The sequence below is a fragment of the Acartia tonsa genome, chromosome 5 (genome assembly GCF_053477335.1).
Source record: "Acartia tonsa isolate MP-2025a chromosome 5, ASM5347733v1, whole genome shotgun sequence".
NCBI classification, from domain to species: Eukaryota; Metazoa; Arthropoda; class Copepoda; order Calanoida; family Acartiidae; genus Acartia; species Acartia tonsa.
This window is the reverse complement of record NC_137264.1, coordinates 45,013,130-45,029,546: the sequence shown is the minus strand read 5'-3', so window position 1 is coordinate 45,029,546 and position 16,417 is coordinate 45,013,130. Positions and strand designations below refer to the sequence as shown.

Genomic DNA, 16,417 nt, shown 5'->3' with positions numbered 1-16,417 from the left:
TTTTACTTTTCAAACTATTGCAATACAAACGAAACTCTAGGATGGTTGCTGTTTTTTTTTATATAAAGCAAAGCTACTTTAAACAAGGATGACAACATCCATAAAAGCAAAGCACTGAAACGGTAGGACAAACGGACATTAACACTTGTATAGTGTCTGAACTGAATAATCAGAATATAAAAATATAGGAGTCGAAGCAAAATTGTAAGTAAATTTGTTGAAAAACTGCTTAATATAGGATAATGTTTATGTACATACTTACATTTTTAGGACTGGATTATAGAGTTGCTTCGCTTATAATATTGTTCTTTGTTGTCCCAGGAATCAATATACCAAAAATCAGATCAAACGGATAATTAGATCACATAAAAATTTATTGTTAAAAGTAGAAAAATCAACATGTTTAAAATGGACATACGGACATTCTGGTAATGATTATAGAGTTGCTAAGCTTACTTAATCGTACCCAACTACTACAGGAATCATCATGCAAAGTTTGAAAGTACCAAATCATGCATAAAATTTGTGTAATAATGTTATATTATTTATTGTATGCTTATGTTGAAATACATATCTATCTACCCACATCAATATAGTTAACATTCTAATATTCTAATTTTCTAAAGATCTTAAGTTTTTAAATTAATAAATGACTGAAGTTTATTCTGTTGGAAAAACGGATATATCCCCATGACAAAAAAACAAAATTTGTCAACCAACCTAAATGTATTTTGCTATTATTTTATGTCAGAGATTTAAAAGGATAAGACATGGCCGATAAAGTAAGCCCCCAAAGTTTTTGACATGACGAATAAGAAAACGTTATTAGAAAAACGTTGAGGACTATTGTAATTACCAGCCCAATGTCCCCTCCCTCCAGGATTTTATGTTGCTGAGCGTCACCATGATTTATACTTTTACAAAAACTTTGACGGATTTTTTTTATGTAAAACTTTGAAATCAAATACAATTATAGATTTTGCATTCTCTTTTTTTAGGTGCGTGGCATCTCTATAAGTATCTGCTTAGAACACTGATTTTACTTAAAATAGTTTGTCGCCTTTTTGTAAGTTTATTATTTACTTTATCTTATAGTAGTCGTTTATTTAAAATAAAAATAAATAACTGACGTTACTTATACTTTATTGTTTGTAGCAAAGCTATTCTATAATTTGAAATGTATGTCCGTCCGTCTGAAACGTTTAGGGGGAAACGTGATTTTCTCGGCTCCTATTCAAGATAGATCTTTTTTTATTTTTAGTGTAGATTCCTATGGCATATGTCCATCTAATCTATACATTGTTTTGTCCATCTGTCTGTTGTTTGGGGTGGTAGATCGATTCCTAGATTTTCAAGTTTTCGTGATTTTCTTAATACCTTTTCAAGATAGAGGGCTTAAATTTTAGGGATTAATCAATTTTACATTTTACATATTTTCACCAAGTTTTATTAAGATTTGTCTATTAATTAGGGTGCTAGATCGATTCCTAGATTTTAAAGTTTTCGTAGTTTATTCTATTCCTATTTAGGAATTACGAATGAAATTATCAGGAATTGGACATGCTCATATTCTACATATTTCAAGCAAGTTTCATTAAGATTTGTCTATTAATTGTGGTGCTAGATCGATTCCTAGATTTTAAATTTTTCGTGATTTAAAGGTTGCGTGTTTTGAAGTTTTCGTCATTTCGCTATTTTTTCAAATATAATGGGTGACACTGGTATATAGTAAATTTATTCCTGATATCCATTCATAATTTTTGAGCTTCGCTACTTATGGATGCTGTCATCCTTGTTTTATGATTATTTGTTATTGTTTGTAAGAGTCTTAAATTTATATATTTTTCCAGTATGGCTTCGAAACCTTTTGATATCCGATGGATTAGAACCAGTTCTCAGTCCTACCGTAAAATCATGTCTATCATCGTATTAGAGACAATTTTCCACGAATATAAAAATCAAAATCATAAAATTAATAGCATTTAAAAATGAAATATTTTTTGGGCACCTCCAAATTCGTTTTAGGAGGGGGAGGGTATTCACCCCTTTAACCCCTTCCCCCTTGGACGTCCCTGGCAGTTTTGTAAGCTCCGGTCTTCGACCCCTCGGGGCTAACAAATGTCTATTATGCGATGCGATAAATAACTATTCTCCACTCTTATGGTTGCTCTGTAGCTTTGTTTTATGTTCATTATAATTAGACCATGACTTAAAATGTTATGCAGTACTTATTCTAATAAAATTTGAGATCGGAATGCCCTGGCCAATTGTTTTATGGATTCCTTTATTAAAAACAAGATTACAAATTAAAGTTATTAATTTAATTATAATCAAGGGTGAAAAAATGTTTTAAAGACCTTATTTTTAACATTTAACACAATGCCTCGCTAATATAGAAATGAATATGATAAATATTATACAAAAATTCTGCAAAAAAGTAAAAAAATCAGCATGTTTTAAATTTGACGTACTGATTTCTAGTAATAGAGTTGCTACGCTTCCTAAAGCGTATCTGAATTAGGGGATTTTTTTTTCCCGGCTTTTTTTGAAATTCAAGTAGTGCCGTTGCAATTATTATGCTTTTTGGTGAAAAAACACTTGTGTAAAAATTTTAACCATTTTGGACAAGTATTATGCCCAGTAATTTCACTTTGAAATTTTGACGCCCCCCTTATGGGGGTCAAAAAATCATTGCATCAGAACTATGGCTTCATGGTGCTCCCTGAATAGGTCTTGAGGAGTAGAATCAGGAATTTTTGAAATTTTGAAAATATCTTGTTCCTAGACTGAGAAAAGTTCAAAAAACCCCTAAAAAACGCCATTTTTGAAAATTGGCCAATTTTTATAGGTTTTTTGAACTTTTCTCAGGCTAGGAACGAGATATTTTCAAAATTTCAAAAATTCCTGATTCTACTCCTCAAGACCTATTCAGGGAGCACCATGAAGCCATAGTTCTGATGCAATGATTTTTTGACCCCCATAAGGGGGGTGTCAAAATTTCAAAGTGAAATTACTGGGCATAATACTTGTCCAAAATGGTTAAAATTTTTACACAAGTGTTTTTTCACCAAAAGGCATAATAATTGCAACGGCACTACTTGAATTTCAAAAAAAGCCGGGAAAAAAAATCCCCTAATCTGAATAAACTAAAGAGCTAACCGTTACGGACGTATGGACCTGTCCTAATTATAGAAAACCTTCGCTTAAAAAAAACTTGGATAAGTAGTCATCGGAATATTTACAAAATTAAAATTAAATGGCATCCAACCCAAATAAATTAATAATTCATTTATTTTCGGACCATGATTTTTATCAAGATTTTTTTTTATGGTTTAAGCAATTTTTCTGCCCCCGTACCTCATTATTCTAAAGCAAAGTTCTAAGAGGCTATGGACCATAGCCACTAGCAAATGTATATAGCTCTGTTCTGTTTTATTTCTATGATGATGTGATATGAGAAGTTACGCGGCATGTGCGCATCTATAAAACTTAATTTTTGATAAGTTAGTTGCACCTAATCTAACCTAACCTAACCTAAAATAACCGAATTAACCTAATAAAGCTTAAATTTTAATTTTTTCATTGATGCGCGCATGCGCACATCGGTTCATCACATCATCATCTATAATACAAAGTAGAACGATGTCTGTCCGTCTGTCTGTCCGTCTGTCCGTCTGTCTGTCCGTCTGAAGCTTAAGATCTCTGTAACCACTGAACCGATTGGGCTCTACTCTTCAGGGAATATACCTACTGGTCCTGTGATGGTTTTAAGCTATTTTCTTGGGGGGTGGGAAACCCCTAACCCCCCCAAAAAATGAAAAATACCCCCCCCCCAAAATTTTCTTTTTAAATCTAAAATACGAAAAATTAGGTTGCGAAGCCGCTAGTAGAAATATAACGGAATAGCTGTTGTTAAGAGTGCCAATTTGTAATGTTGCTTTTGTAGGGAATACAGGGACAAGAGACAGTGATTCGGACAAACAATTTTATGTGAAAATTTCCCCACAACCCACTTCCTCCTTTCCCACTATTGCGGGAAGAAAAGTCGTTTATCGCATTGTTCTTAAGACAGCTTTCCGCGGACATGAAAATGAAAAATCATAATGATAATTTACCAACTTTATGTTTTTTTAGTCTAGTATTCGTAATTGTCTGTAATACGATGCCATACATGATTTTTCTGTATGAGTAGGAAACGTTTCTAATCTAGCGGATATCAATCGGTTTCGAAGCCATAACGTAATAGTTATTTCTCGCATCGTATTATAAACGGCTTTCCGCGGATATTGAATGTAAAATTATGAGATTAAAACTAGTTTTTTAGCCCCGAGGTGCTGAAGGCACCGGCTTAAAAAACTGGTTTTAATCTTATGATTGTACATTTTTATATTCGTAGAAAGCTGGATATAATACGATACTAGACATAGTTTTTTCGTATGGATGAGAACCGGTTCCTATCCACCGGATTCGAATGAATACGAAAAAAATAATTATACTTTCCCTCCCTGTTAAAAAAAAACTCAAGTGCTTTACTTGAACAGTTAATGTAATCAGGGAGGGAGGGAACATTGGGATAGTCATTACACTAGTTGCCAAAGTTTTACAATAACGTTTTCTTGTTCGTGGGCTTAACACTTTGGGGACTTTTATTGGTTGGTTCTTTTAGTTGAGTGTCCAAACGTTTCAACCACTAATATTGTAATTTACAGAAGGGGTAATTTGTGTATCATGATTGGGGATGTCCTTCAATTCATTGTCTTATCCCTATTGATCCCTGTAATGTTCTACATATTTCCCAGAATGTAATTACTTTTTAATGGATTGCGCAAAATTTATACAAATACAAAGCTAAATCTATAATACAAAGTAGAACGATGTCTGTCTGTTTGTGTGTGTGTTTGTTTGTCTGTTTGTTTGTATCGAAGGATTTCGCTAACCGCTGAACCGATCGGGTTCTCTTTTACAGGGTAGCTTCTCATAGGTCCCGGGAAGGTTTATAACTATTTTCTAGGGGGGTGGAACACCCCCAACCCCCCAAAAAATTAAAAATACCCCCCAAAAAAACAAATTTTTTTTTCCTTTTAAAACTAAAATTAAATCAGTTGGGTCGACTAATCCCCCCCCCAAAAAAAAAAATTCCCCCCCCCCAAAAAAAAAAAAAATTTTTCTTTTTTATTTTAAATCTAAAATACGGAAAATTTGTTTGACCAAAACTCTTGGGGCAAAGCCCCTAGAGGCTAGGGGCGAAGCCGCTAGTAGAATAATAAAGTCTGTAATATACTTCAAATCATAGGGTATTATGAAGTACCAGCGGTTTCTCCTCTAGCATCTAGAAGGGAAGGGTAGAAAAATAACCTAAAATCAATTTAAAACTTAAATCTTAAATACAAATTAGCCTAAAACCATCCCAGGACCTAAGTGAAGCTTGCCTAAAATGGAAAACCCCATCGGTTCATTAGTTATAGATATCTTAAGCTACAGACAAAAAAAACCTTAATACTTTATTTAGCTACTACGCCCCTAGAGGCCTCTAGTGGCCCTTGAGGAGGGAGGGGAAATATACTTCAAAAATTTAGTTTTAAAAAGGAAAGGTAAAAAAATGGTAAGAGGACATTTTTTTCTAGGTGCGATTTCTCTTGGGAGGGTGGTGGTACCTTCCCCAAAAATAGTTAAAACCATCCCTAGACATATAAGAAGCTTCATTGAAAAGAAAAACCATTTAGGTTCAGTGGTAAGTGAGATCCTTCGCTACAGACAAAAAAAGCTTACTACTTTATATTATAGGATGAAAGAGTATTTTTAAAAACAAGGATGACAATATCCATAAAAGCGAAGCACTGAAACGTTAGGACAAACGGACATTAATACTTGTATAGTGTTAGAACTTAATTATCATAATATTAATTTATAAGAGTCGAAGCAAATTTGTAAGTAAATTTGTTGAAAAACTGCTTGATACAGGATAATTTTTATGGACATACTTACATTTTTAGGACTTGATTATAGAGTTGATTCGATTATTACATTATACTTATGATTATAGAGTTGCTACGCTTTCTAAATCGTACCTAACCATTAAAGGAATCACAATGCAAAATTTGAAATCGATAGGACAATTTTAACATGCATAAATTAACGGAAAAAGCTATCCGTTACGGACGTACGGACGGACCGACCCTAATTATAGAAAAGCTTCGCTTTTAACAAGGATGGTATTTACAACATCCATAAGTAGCTAAGCACAAAATATCATGAAATGAACAAACATACAAAGTGATTTATAAAGTGTTAGCATTCTACAAGTTTTCTATTCGTTTTGTCCTACAGTCTTATTTCAAAAATTCAATGCTTCACTTTTATGCATGTTTTTATTCTTATTTAAATTTGTGTAATTATCATATAGTTAATATACAGGAATTGATGATCTATATCAATTTATTTATTGTTACCCAATTTTACGCAAGGATTAGAATCCAAAAGATGATTTAGCTTTCCGTTAATGCCGTACCGATCATCTATAGAAGAAGAAAAGCTTTGCCCATAAAAACAATTTGTCAATTTTAAAATCTGTATCATATAAAAATTATCAAAACTGAAGTTGCGTGATTTTTTGTTTGTATTGGCCCATCTACTATTAAGAAATGAAAGAGGGGGGGGGATTTCTTGCTGATGGAGGGGAACATAAAAAGAGCAACGCTGTAGAAATAAAGCCATGGGGAAACTAGGGGGAGGGGGGGGGGTGAACTAGGGAAGGCTTTCTCTTTCCCTCTACTAAAAAGGAAAGTTTACGTGCTAATTCATCCAAACAACAAATTTAGGAGGATTTGCATAAAACAAATTATTTTTTTTTAAAATCTTTTTCTTTGAAAATACTTTTTTTATTAAAATTTTGCGTTATTTTTGTCAGAAGAAATCCTCCCAAATTTAAAAAGTTAGAGGGAATACGCGGAAAAGCAAAGGATAAAGTTTTTGTTGTGTCTAAAATATTTAGCCTGTCTGTTTGATTTTTGTAAAATTGGTCCGTCTGCTACAGTACAGTGTTAGTTTAAGTTAAATTTTGTGCTTTCGCAGATTTTTAACTTTTATTTGTTAAAAATAATATTAAACCTTTTGTTTGGACGTATTTTTATACTTTAGTGATTTGCAATTATCGTTTACGTTGCTTTAGTATATAAAAAAAATTGTATTTGTTATATTTAAAAAAATACAGATATTTGTTGAGATATAAGTTTTGTGACAAGAAAAAAATGTGATGCTCTTAAAAGTGGTGGGTGTGTTTTTTATGTTTGTCTAGTCATATGAAAATTATAGCTCTTTGGTATACTGGCATTTTATACATATATGCAAATACTTAATAGTTATTTTTATAAAGTAAAACAGTCATTTTTATAGTGATCTAAAGGGATAAGACAATGGACAATAAATTGATGTACATCCCAAATGCTTATACATAATAAAGCTCCTTATGAAGATTACAATTAGTGGTTGAAACGTTTAAACACTCAGCTTTATAAACCAACCTATCAAAAATCATTAATAGTCTCCAAAGTTGTTGAACTAACGAAGACAAAAATGTTATTATAAAACTTTGGGAACTAGTGTAATAAACAGCCCTATGTCCCCTCCCTGCTTTTTAAAAAGCTTTAGTCGTGTCCATAACGCAAAGCTCTGATCGTTAATTTATGAATGTTAGAAATGCCCAATCGATTTCAAACTTGGCATAATAATTCCTGTAACAGTTTGGTGCAATGTGGAAAGTGTAACAATTCCATACTCATTTAAAAGTTATTAAGTGAATTTTTAAATGTAGACAAGGACAATATGTTAATAAGTAGCGGAGTAAGTTTAAATTAACAACTCTTTTTAATTAAAAAGATTGCTAAACTTAAATATTTCATACTAAACTTAAATATTTTACTCGATACTCGATGTTTGTGTGTCTGTGTGTTTGTGTGTTTGTACTGAAGGATCTCGCTAAACGCTGAACCGATCGGGTTCTCCTTAACAGGGTAGCTTCTCATAGGTCCCGGGAAGGTTTATAACTATTTTCTTGGGGGGTGGGACACCCCCATTGCCCCAACCCCCCCCCCAAAAATGAAAAATCCCCCCCCCAATTTTTTTTTTTACTTTTTCTTTTAAAATCTAAAATAAGAAATTGGATTATCAAATTCGACTCTTTCTTCAAGTGCCCCTAGAGGCCTCTAGGGGCGTAGCCGCTAGTATTATCTATAATACAAAGTAGAACGATGTCTGTCTGTCCGTCTGTCCGTCTGACCGTCTGTCCGTCCGTCTGTCTGTCTGTCCCTTAAGATCTCGGTAACCACTGAACCGATCGGATTCTACTCTTCAGGGTATCTACCTATTGGTCCTGTGGTGGTTTTAAGCTATTTTCTCGGGGGGTGGGACACCCCCAACCCCCCCAAAAACCAAAAAATCCCCCCCCATTTTTTTTTTTTTTTTTTTTTTTTTTTTGAAGGAGTTTCCATGGTCCTTTATGGTCTCTCGCAATAATTTTTTTTATCACCTCTTGGGCAAAGCCCCTAGAGGCTAGGGGCGAAGCCGCTAGTATAATATATTACACATATTGTGATAAAAAAAATTTATTTCTTACTGCTAATATATATAGCTTTTAGCCTTTTACATGTATTTTTTAACTTTGCTTTTGAAATAATAATTGCATATATTATAATTTGCTGCGTGCTGTTAGGGAGGGAGGGAAAATATGGTTGTAAATTAAATTGGTACCCAAAGTTTTTAGAAACGTTTTATCTTATTCGTTGGCTCAAAAACTTTGGTTCCTTTTATTGAATCTTTATTGGTTGGTTCCAAACTAGCAGTGTCCCAAACTTTTAAATCAGTAACTTTTATTGTTCAGATGGGGAAATTTTTTAATCACCATTTGGGATGTAGATGGCTAATGTTATATGTCTTATGTCATTGGCTTGAAAAAGTTAGGAACTTTTATTAATAATCTTTATTTGTTAATAAAAATATAGTCGTGTACAAACTTTTCCACAAAGAATTTTATAAATTTATTGTCTTAGTCTTATCTCTTTAAAAAATCCTTGAAATATATGCGTTGTCTAAGAATTGTTGAGTTCAATTAAACGTGTGTCAGTCGAAGTGTTAAATTTACCAGGGAGAAAGGAGACACTAGTGTATATTTTATACTGGTCCCCAAAGTTATATAACAACATTGGGGATTTTTTATTTCATTTTGATTGATTGGTACATAAAGTTGAATCTTCAACCGTTTCAACCACTAATGGTAATAAAGGGTTAATTCTGTGTATCATCATTGGGGATATATTTTCAGGTGCTTGCTTACATGTGAAGACCGGAGCACCGAAAACCCCCCCCCCCCCCGCTTAGTTTTGACAAAAATCAAAAATAAGGGGGGGGTAGTTTTTTAATGTCTGGAAAACGGCAAGGAGGAAAAAAGCTCGGCAAGGCAAAGACTTAACCCCCCCCCCTTAATTTTAAAGAAAATCAAAAATAAGGGGGGGGGGGGGTAGTTTTTTCACTGTACAACACGCCAGAAAGTTGAGTGAGGTAAATCAAGTAAATCCAGTATGCCAGAGGGGAAACCCATGAAAACACTTCTGATATATTCTCCTTAAGACTACCTGTTCAGGGATACATCAATTACTAAAATCAGTCAATAAATAAGGAAATTATGCCCCAAAACATGAATATCCCTGTAATAAGGTTTCCCCTCTGGCATACTGGATTTACTTGATTTACCTCACTCAACTTTCTGGCATGTTGTACAGTGAAAAAACTAACCCCCCCTTATTTTTGATTTTCTTCAAAATTAAGGGGGGGGGGGGGGTTAAGTCTTTGCCTTGCCGAGCTTTTTTCCTCCTTATTTTGAAAGTTTTTCATTGCTAATATTATAATTTTCATTATTAAAATACGTCGCCTAGAAAGAAAATTATGAGCTTATTTTTAGCAGAAACTTAGTATGCCAGTAACTGATTACATTTTTACAATAAAAACACCCTTCTTTATAGTCAAAAACATTAAAAAAATCAGTTTAATTTGCGTTGTATTAAGAGTACTGAAGTGTGGGAATGCCAACCTTTATGATTTCCAGCCAATCAGAAGTCTGAGTCAGCGCTAAGTCTGCTGAACAGCCAATAACAGATGAGCATCTGTAATACTTACATTAGTTTATTTTTTTACTGCTATGATTTTAAGCTTACAAATGCAATTTAAACCGAATTAAAAAAAAAAGATTTTGACTGTAAAAAGGGTTGTTTTTAATGTAACAGTTACTGGCAGTCTAAGTTTCTGACAAAAATAAGCTTTTAATTTTGCTTCCAGACGACATAATTTATTATTCAAATTTCCATCATGAGCAATGCAAATCTTTCAAAATTTTTATTGTACTAAAAAAAAACATTTTGAAATGTCTGTAACTTTTTAGTTATTGAAGCTGGAGGCTTTAAATTTTGGGTATTGGGTCTAATCGTGACAGGCTTTCAGCAGTTAAAGCAGTATATTTCTTTCAGGGTTCCTTTAAAGTTACTAAGGGCAATTGCAGGTCGGCTTTCAGCCTAAAACGTTGGCAAAGATGACATATCCAAATTTTGGACGGTTTTAGATGAGGGCTTGTCGCTTGGTGTCTTCGATAACTTGACAAGTTTGTGCCTTAGAACCAAGAGACAAGTTTTACTTACAGAAACAATTTTTTTTTTTTCAGAATAAAAATGTGACCTGATATAAATTGTATGCATTTGACCAAACAAACTGAGGCCTTAAGATAATTCAAAATGGACTTGAAAAATTACACATTTATATTTTTTATACTTTTATCAAGGTATTATTTTATTTATTAGCATGGCTACTCTACATGTCACATAGGGGATTGGTTGGTAAATCAGATATACCTGAATATTTCTATGCATAAATCACTTTTTAAAAAGTTAATTGAAAAAATGAAACATAAAAATGAAAGAAAAGTGTAAAAAGGAGATTTTTATTTTTATTTTATGGTTTCCATACATATAAAAACTTACATCAAATTTGCATTTTCTAAAGAATTTTTATTGGTTTGCATTAAATAGAAAAATATTTCAAAACTTGGGCTTATAAAGAAACTGTTTCAGTATCATAGGTCAAAAAAGTCTGCTTTAAAAGTATTTTTGACATTGCTATGTAAATATATGTAATTTTATGATCAATCATATAAAAACCTACAAACTTTAGAGCAATTTAAATATACAGTAAAAGTATTGTAAAAATATAATGCTTTAAAAATTGCTGTAAATTTATTCAACTATCAAGCAGTACCAAACTACATCTTTATACTGATTGTTTTAGGTTAAATTCCACGACTTTGGCACAGAACCTTCTAGATGTAAGTATTTTAATCTTATAAATCTTTTGGGAGTGGTTTTATCCCTAAAATAGTTACAAACCTTTAGAAGCTACATTGTAAAGAAGAAATAGTTTCAGCAGTTTTCGAGATCTTTTTGTACAAACAGATAGACAGACATAGAGACATTAGATGTTCTGTAACTTTTATATGAGGATTTAATAAAGCAACTTTTACCAAAGTTAATTAACAGAAATGTTTTCTTTAAATATTAAATCATTCAAAGATGATTTTCACTTTTCAGTTCTTTAATTTTTAGTCTATGAAAGAAAATATAGACTCCTTAACAGCTACAGAAGTTGTTAGAGTGCAGCAGCATCAAATCTTGAGATTGTAAAACATCAAAAATAGGGCTCAGAATAATGACCAACTCAAAATGTAATGCACATACTACACCATTATTTAATAACTCTAATTTTAGTTTTTGAATTTTGATTAATGAAACAAAAAATATATTCCTTATCATTACAGAAGTTGGCGAAGTGCAGCAGCATCAAATCTTGATAAAAATGTAAAACAGCAAAAAAGGCCCCTATAATAATTACCAACTCAAAATATAATGCACATGCTACACCATTATTTAAAAATTCTATTTTTCAGTTCTTGAATTTTGAAAGAAAAGACTGACCCCTTAACATCTACAGTAGTTAGTGACACCGTGGATTGGTTACTAAGATCCTTCGGTACAAACAGAGAGAGAGAGCAAGATAGACATCTCATTACCTTTATATGTTTTCTTTAAATACAAAATTTCCATCAAAGATTATAATTTTCAGTTCTTGAATTTTGACTCTATGAAAGAAAAAATTGACTCCATAGTAGCTACAGAAGATGCTAACACAGAGGAGGAAAGAGAAACTATTGTTCTTAACAAACAAGTCAACCAAGATTACACGTAAGTTTATGTTTTCCAGTGTAGTTGTGGAAACCGATAATATCCGCTGGATTAGAACCGATTGAAATTATGCTTAGCATCCTATGACAGTCATTTTCCATGAACATTAATATAAACTCACAAAATTTATTAGCCCAGGCTTTTAGTCCTTTGGTTTAACAAAACAGGTTTAAATCTTATAATTACTAATTTCAATAAAGTAGAATATTATGTAAAATTTGAAATACCCTATTTATATTTAGGTTCCAACTATCAAATGAAGTACAATGTAATATAAAATTTGAAATACCCTATTTATACTTAGGTTTCAACTATCCAATAAAGTAGAATATTATATAAAATTTGAAATACCCTATTTATATTTAGGTTCCAACTATCCAATAAAGTAGAATATTATATAAAATTTGAAATACCCTATTTATATTTAGGTTCCAACTATCCAATAAAGTAGAATATTATATAAAATTTGAAATACCCTATTTATATTTAGGTTCCAACTATCCAATAAAGTAGAATATTATATAAAATTTGAAATACCCTATTTATATTTAGGTTTCAACTATCCAATAAAGTAGAATATTATATAAAATTTGAAATACCCTATTTATATTTAGGTTCCAACTATCCAATAAAGTAGAATGTTATATAAAATTTGAAATACCCTATTTATATTTAGGTTCCAACTATCCAATAAAGTAGAATATTATATAAAATTTGAAATACCCTATTTATATTTAGGTTCCAACTATCCAATAAAGTAGAATATTATGTAAAATTTGAAATACCCTATTTATATTTAGGTTCCAACTATCCAATAAAGTAGAATATTATATACAATTTGAAATACCCTATTTATATTTAGGTTCCAATTATCCAATAGAATAGAATATTATGTAAAATTTGAAATACCAGATTCTGTAATTGAAGAATTTGAACAAGATCCGGAAAAACATACTTTTCAGGTATAATAATGTTATATCTTTTGGATTCGCCCCTAGAGGCCTCTAGAGGCACTTGAGCGTGGAAGGGAGTTGAATTCGAAGGCTCAATTATCTATTTTTAGTTTGAAAGGGAAAAAGTGAAAACATTTTTGGGGGGGATCTTCCTTTTTTTTTATTGATCACCTTCCATTTAAAATGTTTGTTGTAAAAAGGAAAATTTGATTGAGGTGGTATCCTCCTCCAAAATAGTTATGTACTTTCCCGGGACCTATGAGAAGCTACACCTAAAGAAGAACCGTATCTGTTCAGCGGTCAGCGAGATTCCTCGCTACAGACAAAAAAAAACACCTTACTAATCATAGTATAAGATATGTTATTATTTTTGTTGATACTGATTATTTAATGATCTAAAAGAAAAAGAAAATGGACTATAATGCATTTCAAATAATAATACACAAAATTCCCCCTTCCCTAGATTATAATTGTTGGTTGAAAATTTTGGACATTGCTTTTTCTATGCTTTCTATTACATTGGGCTGTTTATTTAACGCCCCCCCCCCCCCTTATTATCTCAGTTCCTATCAGAGCTAGAGGGCTAATTTTTTGTGTGCAAGTCCCCTGTTTGATAATGAATTTCCGACCCTTTATAAGGTTTTTAGGTACTTTTTTACTTAAAAATTTCAAACGGCTGTAATTTTATTAGTTTTGAAGCTAGAAGAACAATTTTTTAAAGAAAATGTTTATCTTTATGTAAATTTTATATTAAAAATATCAAAATATAAATTTCAGCGGCCGCAGCTGTACTTGGCAGCTGCCAGCCGCCGCAGTCGGCGGTCGGCGGGAAAACGGCGGATCTAAATGAAATTGTAATACGTTATGTAGACATTTAAGAAAAGCTTAAGTTTAAAATTTGAAGTCTTTAAGTCAAAAATTGCGGCCACAGGAGCCTTTTAAAGATTTCTGGAGACCTGGAGGATCAGGACCTGGAGGATCAGGACCTGGAACCTGAAATTGACTTGAACACCTGTATTTTATATGAGGATGTACTAATAGAGGATATTTTAGTAATTTGGTAAGATAAAATGTTTGTTTTAGTCAAAAAATATTTTTGCTCTTTCCCTGGATGAACCTGCCAGGTTTGCTGTTCGAAAATTCCAACTCTCGGTTATATGTCATACCCAAACTTAAAAAGTCACGCAGTTTGGGCTTTTTATCTTTCACACACAGAAAATGAGATAGAAAAAAACGGAGGGGGAGGGGGCGTTCAACATTCTCTTATTCATTAGCTTAACAACTTTGGGGACTTCAACTACAAAAGGGTAAATTCATTGGGAATGTAATTCAATTTATCGGCCATTGTCTTATCCCTGAATTCATATTCCTACTTCCAGGTTAATGCTGGAAGCTTGGATGCATCCTGTAACTCCCGATAAATTAATGTACAACATCCCCAATCATGATACAAAAAAATACCCCTTCTGTAGATTACAATTAGTGGTTGAAACGTTTGGACACTCAACTAAATGAATCAACCAATCAAATTTCAATAAAAGGCCCCAAGAGATTTAAGCCAACGAATGAGAAAACTTTGGGAACTAGTGTAATAGACATCCCAATGTCCCCTCCCTCCCTGATCTAATATATCAGTCTAATCTTTGAATTTCAGGTGAATGCTGGCAGCCTGGATGCAGAGGAACGGCATCCTGTTGACATAACAGTCAGACAACTCAAGAGAATCATCTCATTCCAACTTCCCCATGTGGAAAGAGAATCAGAAAGGTATATAGTATAACCAGGGCTCATCGATTCGTCAGCCGCATGTAAGTCTAAGCGAAATCGTCATATTATAACTTTAAAATTGAGCTGGATGTCTAAACCTTTTCCTAAACATAAAATACATCTTTTAAAAATTTATTTTTCACACAAGCGGGTTTAAATTTAAGTCTTATGCGCTACTGCCGAGCCCTGGATATTCCATTTAAAAGCTTTCATAAAGAGGGTGTCTAACAACCCCCTTAATAAGTCATCCTTCCCCTCTTTTTCACCACCAACAAGAATTTTGGCCCATATGGGCCAGCAAAACAGATTTAATCTTACAACTTTTCATATTACTTTCTGGGGAAAACTGTTTATACTACGATGCAATAAATAACTATTAGAATTTAATAGAGAACATTCAAATTTTAATAAAGGAATTGTTGTGTTTTCTCTAGATTTTTAAAACAAATTTTTTTTATAACATCCATTTCAATTTTTCTAACCTTTCTAAAAAAAAACACGCTCCTTCAAATAAACTTATATTTAGACTGTTGTTTCGGAGTCCAGAGAAATCGGTGGATTTTTGTCCGTTATCCAAACTTGACAAAAACGCTACAGTGATCATGACAATTGCTACTAGTTCCAGGTAGAGAATCCTTATATTAAAGTAACAGGATCTGTGTCTGTCTGTGTGTGCTGTACTGAAGGATCTCGCTAACCATTTAACCGATAAGGTTTTCCTTTACAGGGTAGCTTCTCTTAGGTCCTTGGAAGGTTTAAAACTATTCCCTCACCTGAGAAATCGCCCCTAAAAAATAAAACACACCTATTTTATTTTTAAAAACTAAAGTTGAAAATTTAAGAAATCCTCCAAAAAATATTTCAAAAATCTTCCAATTTCGATCCTCAGGGAAGGAAATGAATAGTATTTTCAAAATGTTTTTTTTGTCTAATGAATTTTTATATAGGAAAGAAGTTCATGTAGCTGTTAGAGTTCTCATAAAAGGTAAATAAAACATTAAAAAAACTACCGAAAAATAAAAATTAGATAAAATATTATATTTTTTCTTTCGAAAAAAAGCAATAAAATTAATAAGAAGGCAAAAATTAAAGATATATCAAAGTTTTCTGAAAGTTCTAAGTGTATAGCAAAAAATAATAAAATATAATAGTTATTTCTCGCATCGTATTATAAACAGCTTTTCGTGGATATAGAATGTACAATTTGTATGGATGAGAACCGGTTCTAATCCACCGGTTCTCATCCATATGAAAAAAAACTATGTCTAGCATCGTATTATATCCAGCTTTCGACGAATATAAAAATGTACAATCATAAGATAAAAACCAGTTTTTAGCCCCGAGGTGCCGAAGGTACATTCTATATCCGCGGAAAGCTGTTTATAATACGATGCGAGAAATAACTATTAATTTTTTTTCTTT

General features: G+C 32.4%; 2 protein-coding genes across 27 annotated transcripts in view; one reads left to right on the top strand and one right to left on the bottom strand.

The window, feature by feature from the left end:
- The window catches only part of lap (phosphatidylinositol-binding clathrin assembly protein lap), a 329,664-nt gene that overhangs the window by 102,308 nt on the left and 210,939 nt on the right, over positions 1-16,417 (bottom strand). The window lies entirely within an intron of this gene.
- The window catches only part of LOC145319617 (SID1 transmembrane family member 1-like), a 35,663-nt gene continuing 29,949 nt past the window's right edge, over positions 10,704-16,417 (top strand). Inside the window, exons 1-7 of the mRNA XM_080161850.1 lie at positions 10,704-10,822; positions 11,326-11,362; positions 12,157-12,275; positions 13,138-13,237; positions 14,883-14,995; positions 15,522-15,620; positions 15,943-15,980. Of these exons, the coding sequence (XP_080017976.1) occupies positions 10,776-10,822; positions 11,326-11,362; positions 12,157-12,275; positions 13,138-13,237; positions 14,883-14,995; positions 15,522-15,620; positions 15,943-15,980 (553 nt within the window). The 5' untranslated portion in view covers positions 10,704-10,775. The remainder of the gene's footprint in view (positions 10,823-11,325; positions 11,363-12,156; positions 12,276-13,137; positions 13,238-14,882; positions 14,996-15,521; positions 15,621-15,942; positions 15,981-16,417) is intronic.